The 12,145-nt window shown below is 44.4% G+C and overlaps 1 protein-coding gene across 7 annotated transcripts in view; it reads right to left on the reverse strand.

Moving 5' to 3' along the window:
- The window catches only part of MYO10 (myosin X), a 218,081-nt gene that overhangs the window by 11,852 nt on the left and 194,084 nt on the right, over window positions 1-12,145 (reverse strand). For all 7 annotated transcript variants that reach the window (XM_089908696.1, XM_022581422.3, XM_089908695.1 and 4 more), the window contains 7 exons: window positions 10,486-10,729; window positions 7,353-7,448; window positions 4,489-4,582; window positions 3,730-3,785; window positions 1,990-2,132; window positions 1,537-1,731; window positions 309-466 (listed from right to left, as the gene is read on the reverse strand). In XM_089908696.1, coding sequence (XP_089764822.1) covers window positions 309-466; window positions 1,537-1,731; window positions 1,990-2,132; window positions 3,730-3,785; window positions 4,489-4,582; window positions 7,353-7,448; window positions 10,486-10,729 — 986 coding nt within the window. The remainder of the gene's footprint in view (window positions 1-308; window positions 467-1,536; window positions 1,732-1,989; window positions 2,133-3,729; window positions 3,786-4,488; window positions 4,583-7,352; window positions 7,449-10,485; window positions 10,730-12,145) is intronic.

Below are 12,145 nucleotides of genomic sequence, written 5' to 3' on the forward strand. Positions count from 1 at the left end.
GGGAGCCCCACACCCCAAATTACAGACCACTGTCCCTCCGCCTACACAACTCTACAATCAGGTTTGCCTCAGTGGCGATCCGTAACACCTCCCCAGAGACAAGATAATTTTAGTGTCAAATTTCAACTTGACGTCAATTTTTGCATTTTCTAAATGCAGTCTAGCATTTAGATTTTTAAAAGCCAGGATATACACGAACACAAAATTAACTAAGAGTTAGTTTTGATTACAGAAACGTCTTGATGTTCCCGTGGTGAGAATCTGTGAGCTACTGTGACTCACTATGAGCTGGGCTCCCTCGCTCTCACCTTGATATCCTGAATCAGCTGCTGGGTTGGGGTGTCGATCGGGGCCTTGGTGTCCGTCACGTTTTGAATGGCGCTGGACCACCTGGTAGCCTCGTTGAGCAGCTTGGTATAGAGCCGATAGCAGTGCTTGCGTCCGTACACGGTGACGTTCCAGTAGCCTGCAACAGCAACGCGCGTGCGCGCACACACGCACACACGCACACACACACACACACACACACACACACACATGAACCTGGGGGACCAGGGTACTGTCCCCGTACCGGAGTCCCAGAAGTCCAGCACCCAGGCCATCTCCACCTGAGCCCCTTTATTAATTCAATAGCTACTTGCTGATTTCCTCCACGTGCCCTGCCCTGCACTAGGTACCCAAAGACACGTGGAATTTACAGTTACGAAGGGAAGACAAACATTAAAATGATAAGCCCAGAATTATGATAAATATATAATTAGTAACGCCTGCTCTCAAAGAAGGAACAGGCGTAAACTAAAGTCCAGTTCAAGGCTCTGGAACAAGAGTGAAAACTCTCCCCTCAGATTGCTGACTCTCTTTTTCCCTTCCTGTTCCTTGTCTTCCTTGCCTTTAGATTCTCCCTTCAAAAGAAACCATTGTGTCAAGCAAGCAGTCCAGATGTTCAGACACCAGCCGAAAATGGAATGCAGTGACTACAGTAAAAAAATACATGAGTAGTTTTTGGAACGGAGGAACTCTATTTCAAAAGCACAAAATCACGACTAGCAACAAAAAATCAAAATAAACAACCTAGAAACACCTTTTGTAATATCGAAAGGGAAAAAAAAAATCTTACGTGACCGCTTTTTATTATGCTAGGTTATGTTCACCGACAGTCAGGGTTTACCTTTTTTAAGCTGCATTATGACTCTCACGGTACAACGGTGAGAAAGACAAAAACACAGGCATAGAAAAATAAGGCTTCCTGTAGGAGAACTTCTGTCTGTTTACATCTCCTTGCCCTTAGAAGAATCTTTCTGCAACCCAATAAATCAGGACCCCTTTACTATGGTTTACATATCAAGTGTTCACATAGCTAACCACGGACAGCCTCAAAAGATAAATCAGCAAAAGAGATTTTTTTTTGTGGGGGTGGGGAACGTAAGCACCCCAGGTAGGAAGCTCACTCCTTCGCTCCGAGCAAACCCACACCTCCTATGACTGGAGAGGCCATGTCTCAGGCCCAGCCAGTCCTGAGCACACCACACCGCTTACCTGTCTCTTTGAAGATCTTCTCGTCCGGCGGGACGACTGAACAGAGGCTGTTGAGGACCAGGGTACCCAACTTCAGAGCATTCTTCTCCGAGCTCTTGTAGTAATCCAAGGAGTTGTGGGTTAGCACAAACCACCGTTTCTTCAGTTTCAGTGAAGACATCTTCGGACTGTTTTTCACTTCTTTGTGCAACCACCCTGGAAAGAAAGAATGAAGTGTCAGCTCAAAACTAGGATGAGAAACTTCACATACCAGGTAACCATCTGCACCTGGCTTACAAATGGGTCAGATTTCTATATATCTGCTACAAACGGCCACGATCATTTCTTATTTGATGATTTTAAACCATGTCAAGAGGCAAAATTACTCAGAAAAGTGGCTCAAAATGGAAACGTGGCAGATATCCGTGTAAATGAAAACAGGACTCCAAGTAAAAAAAGCGTCGGTGGCATCACCTCTCACTATAAATTCCTGGCCCTCCACTCTGGTGTCCCCCTTGGATCTCTGCAGCAGTGTTATCCAGTGGTGCATCTCCTCCGGCGTGTCTGCGTTGCAGTGAAGCACCCGGTTGGCCGTGATGATCACAAATGAGTTGGGTCTGAGCAGTGGGGCGAGAAGGAAGCAAAACCTCTTAGCTCCACTGAAATCACCACCTCCGTCTGACCCAAGACAAAATGCCTTTTCCCCAGCTTATGGGTCACAGGGATAAAAACGGCAGTGCTATGTGTATTTTACGTTAAGGCAAACCTTGCTCATTTCTGTAGGATTTATTTTATGCCTCATTAACCTTTAAACCTGGAGCAACACATTCTGAAGGTCCTGGAAGGGAAAACATTTCTTAATGCTGAACTTTCCAGATGAAATTCAGTTCCAGGAAGGCTAACTAAGGTGACCGCGAGGGAAAATTTTTTTTTGATGCCTCTCCAAAGTAAATTTCTTCCTGCCTCTGGGTATGGCTTTGGATAATATTTCTGTGGGTGGGTAATGCAATGTCAGATACCAGTAACAGGAGGTCAGTAAATAGGTGTAAGTGGAACATCTCATCCGCTTGATTATGCCTGGTACAAAGAGCCACCTGGGTCCATCCCTTCAACGCAATCTGACAAGGGTGCATTTCCCAGGCAGGGATAACCTAATAATGGAAATTTACTTTCTCCTGCATCTCTTTTTAGCTGGCAATGCCCTGAGTCTCTCATAGGCTCTTAAACAAGATTTTTCTGTAGTTGGGAAGGAAAAAAGGTGAGCACTTGAGGAAGAGAGAAAAGCCTGGGTAGGGATGGAAGGTTCTCCCATGGATCGTCACGTGCCCAGCCTGCCTGATGTAGGGGTTTAGGAGGAGAGAGACGCAGATCAGAACTTGACTGTCAGAACAAGCATCTGGGCTTTAATTACTGACATGACACACACGTGTTAAAGGTTCCTGAGCCAGGTATGAGAAGGTGTAGGGTGACTAGTAGAAACAAAGAATCTATGGTTCAGGAGAGCCTTGGTCAACGGTGGGGCGATGGACATCCCGGAATTCTCACTCGGTCCAGGAGACACTATTCTTGTTGTCAATTTGAATACATTTCTATTCTCTCTCTAAAGCTATGTCATTGAAGGCAGAAGTCAATTTTGATCCGTACTCAGAATTCCCAAGCTGCAAAGCAAAATAGAGATGGGAAAGACGAAGGTCACTGGGTACAGAGACCCCCGAGACCGTCACCGAGGATGATCTGCCTTCAAAAAACAGAACCAAACACATGCTATTTTAAGGGCACAGGTAAGGTAGGCATGTCAAGGAAAATAAATGTTTGTGGTTTAATTTATTAATATTCCACATATAAATTACCATCAAAATCCTTTTCAAATTCATTATTAAATTTTAGAAAGGGGAACTACACCCACCCCTGTGCCGGGATACAGGCATTTTCATCCTGCATGAGTCCCAAGTCTGTCCCTGCATGACTGTCTAAATTAGGTTTCCAAGGTCTTCCCTACTCCTGACCCCTCCAACCCGCCGCACTCCAAAGACACCCAGAGAGGAAGACTGCGGATGAGGTCAAACTGGGTACCAAGAAGGAAGTCTCTGATTGCTGGGGTTGACCAGGTGGGAACACACAGCCTAGAGTCATTCCCCAGCCCAGAGCATAGAGCCTGTGGGCGCACGCAGGTGTCCAGCAGTTACTTTTGTTAAGAGTCACACCTGAGCTTACCTATCAGGGCTGTCCGAGGCGCACACAGAATCAATCAGCCCCACATCCAGAGTGCCCTGGAAAGAAGTGAAAAGCAGAAACACTGAGAACCATTCAAGTAGAGCACACATCATGATAACACCCCTAGATGATGACTCTCTAAACAGGCAAACGAAAAAGCCTCCTTCTTTGTGTGTTCACTGCAAAACAGTAGTTATCTAAGGAAACGTCCCCCTTCATTCAGCACAGACAGCCTCTAGACAGGGCAAAATCTACAGTCCATTCATTAAATAAAGTGTAAACGAATCTTTCTGTCTTGTTCCTAAAATACTTTCAGTGAAGGGTGTTTACAAACTTCTTTCAATCATACAACTTTTCTGATTTACACTATGATCTATCATCAAATTTTATAATTGTGAGAAAGTCAAACTATCTCTGAAATATGATTTTGTGGCTCTGTTTACGTGCCTGGGATAGAGTGATGTCAGGAAGAATACAATTTGGAATTCACTATATCCTTTGGAGAAAAGTGTAACGGGCTTCCACGGTTTCATAAAAATTGGAATTTTTTTTGAGGTGGGAGAATAGTAATCTATTACTACTTACAATCTTCTATAATTTACTCTGTTTTTCTATATGATTTTTAACCAAGATGTTCCCGTTTCTCTCTTTAATTATTATACTATTTCTTATTTAAAAAAACAAAAAAAAGACTGTCTACAAATTCCCAGTCCCCTCTGGCAGGACGCCTCCCTCCACACCCCACCCAGGCTCACGCACCACGGCGTTCTGCGGGTTTGCCTGTTCATCGTGCATCTCCCGAATCTCCTGGTCCGTGGATGCGTGGACCTGACTCAGCACGCTAAACCACTGGCTGTGGGGAGGAGAGAGCAACAGTGAAGGGGTGGCCAACCTCTGCATGCAATACAGTGACACCCTTCTCCACATCCTCTGGGGAAACGACATCCCCTCTGAGCAACTTTCTTTTAATATGTCTACTCCTCACGGGTACGTGTGGGTTTCATAATACCGAGGAGCGAAGTTAGAAGAAAGAGCCCAGGTGCCTTTAAGTACCATCTGATGCAACTTCAGATCAGTGGGAAGACCCGTTCCCTCTGGCCCCAAGGACCTTCGTAGACATTTAATAATGATGAGGGTAAGTTCCTAGAGAAATTGACAGCAAAAAATGAAATCCTCAGTTCTACCCACGCACTTAGATCAAGGATCTTTACTGAAGATATTATTTATAACCTAGGGAACATTCAAGTGCCTTCTCAATTTTAAATTCCGAGGTAAGAAGCCCAACGTAAGAGCATCATCTCAGGGTGGCCACTGGATGTCTATTTCCCCTGCTCATTTCCAGGTGGGGTTTCCAACCACCTGATAGGATTTCAACTTAAGTGAATAAAACCACAGGAGAGCTGGAAATAGAAAACAACTGCCTGGAGTAGAAAGTAGAAAATTATTTTGACCAGAGAACTCTTCTATCTTCACTTCAAATGAGTTTTCTCACTTGCAGCCACATTAGAATCAGATAATAAAAGCAAACATGTCAACTCCAGGAAAGTCAAGCAGAACAAAAGTCATGATGTAACTAGAAACACAATACGTGCTTGAGGAAAATGACCATGAATATCCATCCGTCTGTGTCAGTTCATCCATCCATCGTTTATTAAGCAACTAAAGTGAGAGGTACCAAATGTGAGAGAGATGCTAGGACATCCTTCTCCTGGAGGGGGCTAATCAGACACGTATACACACTCCTATAACTAAGGCATAGGAGAAAGTACTTGGTACCCAATGGGATATTTAAGTAAAAAATTAATACCTATATTTAAAGGTAAGTTATGTAAGATACTTACAGCAAAGCACTAAAATCTATCTCCTGTGATTCCTGAAGGAGCAAGATGTAACCAAGAGCTTGAAAATACTCAACATATACAGACTCGTAGGGAGACCAAGGGAAACATCTTGATATGAATTGGTTCATCACTTCTGGTTAACCCAAAGGCAAGACTTCAGTCATTGCTTTATAAAGCTCAAAAATATCCAAAATCAGATACTGAACAACACAAACCTTCAAAATGCAGGCCACATGGGATCAGACACACACACACAGCCACATAAAATCTGCTGTGCTTTCCATCTATACAGGTGACCTCCTTAATACAAATCTCTCCCCTTAAATCAAGTGCAACTTGAAATCTGAAAAGGAATTTTAAAAAATGTGTTCCACTGGTCAGGGCAAAAAGTCCTTGGCTAAAATATTCCAAATGTTAAATCTAGCAGGTTCATTATGGCACAAAACAGACAGGACAGCTGGGCCTATAATTCAGCTGTAAAAGCTGTGGGCATTCCCTGGACCACAAAAAACCACACGTGGTCTCTAGGAGTCCCAGATGGAATGATGGGGCTCTAATTCCAGGTCTGCTTGTTTTTCCAGCTTGTGTCATAATTTATGGATCCAAGTGGGGTTTTAGTTTGTTCCCATGGGAAGAATTATTTTCTTTGCCCTTAATGCTGCTACCATGGTGTTATATCAACACAGAAACATTCAAAGGGCACGGGGTCGGTCGTAAAGGCCCCGAGAACTCGCTAGAAGATTCTAGTGATTTTTCTGAGCTGCAAACTGATGAAGACAGGCCAAAGGATCTCAGCCTCATAAATCAGAAGGTATTTTCTGGCGTTGCTCAGAGTGGATGACAGGCATCTCCAACGTGACCCTATACACCCCCAGGGCAGCAGGAACAGAGACAGATGCCCCACTGCGTGACCCTGCCATGCATCACACAGAGAAGCACACACCAGCTCTTCTTAATTTTGTACCACATCTCAGCACTACGATGGAAACCAAGGTCCAGAAAAGTCGGACAACTTGCCCCAGCCAATGAGGGACACCACTGTCCTCCGAGCTCAGTCAAAAATCTAAGCTCCTTAAGAAGCTTCGTGCCTCCACTCAATAGAATTGACCGTGCGTTACTTTACAGATTATACTACCTTTTCTCTGTACCTCAGTCTCCTATTCTGTAAAACTGGATAACGGTGATACCCTCTATAGGGTTGTTGTGAGAATGAAATGAGTTAACATACGTGAAGCATTTTGGAACACTGCCTGCAATATAGTAAGTTCCCTAAGTGTTAACTATCTCTTCCAGCCGACAGAATTCTTCACTATCAAGGCCTTAAGCACCCTCCCAACGCCACAGTCCTAGCATTTATTTGAACAGCCAAGGGTTAATGTTCCTGTTTTTTCAACCCTTAAGCAAACAGAAGCTGCTCCCTTTCAAAGCTCAGAAGCTTCCAGAGGGTGGCTTTCAACTGTGTGTAGCAGCACAATTTACATATGCTGCTGGTGACAATAAAAGCCTGAGTGTAAATAACAAGGGGTCTCTCCAGTGGCATGTGAAGCTGGAAATCTGTGTGCTTACTGTATGGAACACAGTGCCCAGTGAGAGTCCCCAGGAGACAAGTACATCCATCTCTTCCGACTCTCAGTTCTTCAACCATCCTAAGAGAAAAACCCAACTAGAAAATCAACTAAAATCTTTTCAGCACCAGTAGGCTCAAGAGTGATCCGTGTGATGTCCGGGCCTGCACAGGAGCGAGGATGTAGTTATGACCAAGTCGACAGCACAGCGCCTCACCTGGCGTCTTCTGGGGATTCGGCGATCAGGTGGAAGGTCCTATCAGTCATAATGATGTCAATCCCGTTTTCTTTGCTGGTGTTATCTATGATCTCCCTGCAAAGGGACACAAGCACCAAATGCAAATTAGGAACACAGAATTCTTAATAAGGGGCAAGAAAAGAAATTTCACTGTAACTGAAAAATCAGATACCGACACTTCTGAAACGATGAAGACCCTTGTGGCCTCTAGGGGGAGGCAGGCTTTTCTCTCTCCAGAAAGGCGGTGTGTGTGTGTGTGTGTGTGTGTGTGTGTGTGTGTGTGTGTGTGTGTGTGTGTGTGTGTGTGTGTGTGTGTGTGTGTGTGTGTGTGTGTGTGTGTGTGTGTGTGTGTGTGTGTGTGTGTGTGTGTGTGTGTGTTTCTAGATCTCAATCCCATCTTGATCTCATCCTAACACTCTCTAAACAACACTGGAGGTTTAAACTCAGGGGAGCAGGTTAAGATCAGGGTAAAACACAAGCAGCTGTTCGGATGGGACCAGAGGTGGTGATCTATTTTGTGAAGAAATGTGCTGGGGATACAGCCAGCTTGCTTTGTCAGCTGAAGTAGTACAGCTGTTCACAGCAAAACATTTACTTTACAACTGCGATATTAAGCAGTCTGGTTAGAAAAAAAAAAGATTGTATGACTTTTTAGCTAGAATCACTGAGATGAGATAAAATATTTTTTAAAAAACCAAGAAGATCAAAATTCAGAGAGGAGTCTGTGATGCCTCCTGGGAGTGGAAGGAGAGAGGTGGCCCCGGTTGGCGGTGGGGGTGGGTGATAAGCACGGGAGCCTCTGGAGTAGGACAATAATCCCCAGGGGAAAACTGTCCAGACCACGTCATCCTGGACCAGCCACTCCGCCTCCTGAGAACTCAGCTACCTTGCGTGTAAAACGACGGGGTGTCGTGGCTCTGAACCGCAGCGGTCCGTCAGAATCCTGGGAAACGTTCAGAAAACCCAGGTGGGGCTTCCTAGGGTGGAGCCCAGGGACTCGCATTTATAAAAAGCTTCCCTGGAAATGGGGGAGTGATGATACTGCCAGGGCGCCGAAAACAGTCTGGAAATGACAGGATAAAGGAGGTGGGAGCTTTAACAATAGATGGTGAGTGAAAGGAAAGATGAAGGGGGTGGTGTATAAATTGAAAGAGACTTGAGCAATCTGTCATCCAATTAAAAATTATGAACCTTATTTGGATTCTGATTTGAAAAAAGAAACCAACCCAAACCAACAAGAACACTATCACCGCCATGTATAAGATAACTGGGGAAATTTGAACAATGACCAGAGTGTGGACGGTAGAAGGAGCTCATGTTCTTTTTTAAATGTGATCATGATATTGTGACTATATATTAAAAAAGGTCTTGATCCTTCAGTGTGTACTAAATATTTACAAGTGAGATTGTATGACGTCAGGACTTGCTTTAAAGAATGTAGCTTGTAGGGGGGCAGTGCTGGGTAGGGTCACAGATGAAACACCACTGGCCATCGGTGGGCAACCACTGAAAGATGGGAAATGGACACACAGATCTCATTCCAGTCTCCTACCGACGCTTGCCTATGATTGAAATTTTCTATAATAAAAAATATATTTTTTCTATAATAAACTTCAAAACATAAAATAAATAAAAAACTCTTAACGATGGTGAAAGCTTAACAACTCATTGCCTTTTCTCTACAGAATGTGACCAACAGCTGAGGAAGGGCTAACACTTCCTTACCTCTGTAATTTTCACAGAACACCTGGAGAAAAGGGCTTCATTAAGCACGTGTTTGCTACAGAGTGAGTAGCAAAAGGGACATCCAAAAATACACGGGTGAAATTCACCATCACAATTCTCTCTCTCAGCCTCCTGGCACCCGTGGCCCCCCTCCTCCAGGGTGAAGAGAGGACCAACACGGTATGCAGGGCCAGGGGAGGACTGCAGGAGGTACAGAGCTATGCCATGCTGCTGAAACTTGTAGGACTCAGACGCAAACTCCCACAAACTCATCTGACTACGGAGCATGGTTTCCTAAGGAACCTCAAAGGGGCAGCCTTGAAAAGTCTGATACTCTGCTGTCTGCACTTCACAATTTGGCCTTAAAATTAAATACAAAGAAGACTTTCTTCCCTTGAGTAAACTTTCCACTTTCCAATGAATCATTTTCTAAAGTTTCTAATGCTGGTTGAGCAGGAACCATATGTCGTTTTCAGGTCTACGACTTCAGGAGTTAATTTGGTCTCTCAAAGCTTATTTTTACCCATGTGCTGAAAATGTATGGTTGCTCAGTTTGAGTGGAGTGTGGCCACACCAAAATGAATTTTATGCTTAGTATCTAATTACCCAAGAAAACAAGCTGCCCCTCAGTTCCCAACATTTTCTGAAAACCTTACTTAATTTTTAACAAATAGGCCCTCAGTGGTTCAATCCTTTGGTTCTATAAGAAGGTGGCAAAATAGAATTCCCCAGAGGTCCAGTGGCTAGGACTCAGCACTTTCACTGCCGTGGGCCTGGGTCCAATCTGAGGCCAGGGACCTAAGATCCCACAAGCTGAGCGGCATGGCCAAAAAAAAAAAAGTGGCAGAAAAAGGCGGTGTGTTGGATTCAAACACCAGCTCTGCTGCTCTCATTGTTGGGTATGGAGAGGCTAGTATACCCGACAAAGGTGGAAGACAAATGATTCATTTCACACACCTCCCGACTGGCCGTCTGCTCCCAATTTAGCCATCTGTTGGCTACAGCTGGGCTTGGAGAAGAATTAAAAGTGATAGATCGACCCATAAAAGGATGACAAGATGCTCAACCAGTGGCTCAATGCCCACACCACGATTCCTGTGTACCGCCAATGACATTTCCAAAGAGCTAGTTTTATGTCCAACTAGCATCTTATAACCCAGAGCTGAATGTCTGAAAGTTCACAAAAAGTGAATTTCACAGACGAAGTTTTATTTCCCTGATTTCCTAATAATTCAACTCACTGAAAGGAATGATGAGGACGCACCGAGTACCTCTTACAATCTACTGCTTCAAAGAACTTGCCCCAGACAGCTTTTAGGCAGGGACTTAATTGATGAAGCAGCCCCGAGCCCCGGTCAGCAGCCCTGGCCAGGGCTCATCAACATACTTGGCTGTCCGGACTTCCACGGTGCCCTTGAGCTTTTCCTCGCTGTCATTCTCAAAGTACATCAGCTTGGCCTGGCGGAGGACGAACCAGCGCTTCTTCCAGTTTCTCCTGGACAGCGTGGAGGAGCCGCCACCCTTCTTGTGCAGCCAGCCTTGCTTGAGGGCCTCCTGCTTGGAGCGGAACCACAGGAAGGTTTCGTCCTTGAGGACGCACCAGCGGCGTTTCCAGGTGTTCATGAGGCCACCTGTCTCCCCAGGGTTGGGTAGGAAGGGGTTTAAGAAAATCCGTCATATTGGATCATAAGATCAGTAGGTCTTCAGGTCCAGCCCATCCTTAACTTTGCAACAAATGACCCGCCCTCAGACACCCACCGATGATGGGTGAGCGCACTGCTGGGTCGTGTTCAGGGGGCACTGGGCAGGTGTCACACTGGCTTGGCTGGATTACACAAGAACGCTTCCTTTTCTCCAAAGCAGCTCCTACTCACTTAGCTGAGAAATCCTGGTGAGGGGCTTAAAAGCAAGACCAGTCAGGGACTGATACTCTAACCCCGGGTTGAGGCAGGACCACGGACGGGAGGACCACGGACGGGAGGCGGGGGAGAACCGCTTCCATATGGATGGATCATGCTTCTGTCCAAACACCGTAGGAAGGGGAAATGAGTTTAAAATGTGTCAAAGTTGACACATTCCTTCCTTGTTTAGTCAGTGTGAGGAACAAAATTTATCAGTGACTCCAGAGTTTAGCAATAAACCCTAACTTACATCGGAAAAGAAAAGCATTATCATCTGAAAATGGCTTCTTTGTATAAGGTATAAATTTAGAATATGAAACAAAGTAAGACTCCAAACCAAACTGTGACAGTACCTTAAAAATGAGAATTTAGCTGTAATTTATTTAGTGGAAAACTTTTTTTGGTGGAGACAGATTAGACAAGGATATACAGACATTATTTCTATACAGAATATATTTCTAATACTCTTCTAGCAGGATAATTTTATTTGTTATTCTAGATTCCCCAAGGATGCTCAAAGAGTGACATCTTACAACCATGATTCAAAAATCTGCTTCAACGAACCCACTGAAGAATAAATACTGCATCTACTTCACTAATTATCAAGTGTCCACAAGTTATTTTTTTGATCAGCCAATAATAAAAATAAAGAACATTTAAACGTGGATACTGAAAGTAAGTATAAAGAAAATGCCTTCCTTTTACAGATTAGAAATAAATTTAAAACAGACCTTCTAAGATTAATCTTTTCAGTGGTTGCTTCAATGATTACAGATCTCAACTTCACAGTGGAACAGAAGACGCAAAGACAACACTGGTTTCTCTTTGCAGTGCAAGGCGCACTTGCTTTGCTGGCCTTTACAGACCGCTGCCCTTTCTCGTATCTACAGCACTTCCTGCTCACCTAGCTGAGAAGCCTTTGTGATCACACCAAGCGCCAGAGCCGTTTCCTAACAAACAGCAAACTTGCCAGGGGGTACCAGAAGGAAACTGTTTTTTTTTCTTTCTTGATTTGTGGCTTTAATCTCGGTTTCTCAAAACAAGCCAAGAGGAAACTGTAGTACAAAGTTATCCTATTATCTTATCGTCTTTGGATGATAAAGGTTATTCACAGCTGTTTCAAAGACACAGATTACAACAGTCATC

The sequence above is a fragment of the Delphinapterus leucas genome, chromosome 3 (assembly GCF_059928025.1).
Source record: "Delphinapterus leucas isolate spDelLeu-1000000601 "Yukka" chromosome 3, BTC_Dleu_Yukka2, whole genome shotgun sequence".
In the NCBI taxonomy this organism is placed as follows: domain Eukaryota; kingdom Metazoa; phylum Chordata; class Mammalia; order Artiodactyla; family Monodontidae; genus Delphinapterus; species Delphinapterus leucas.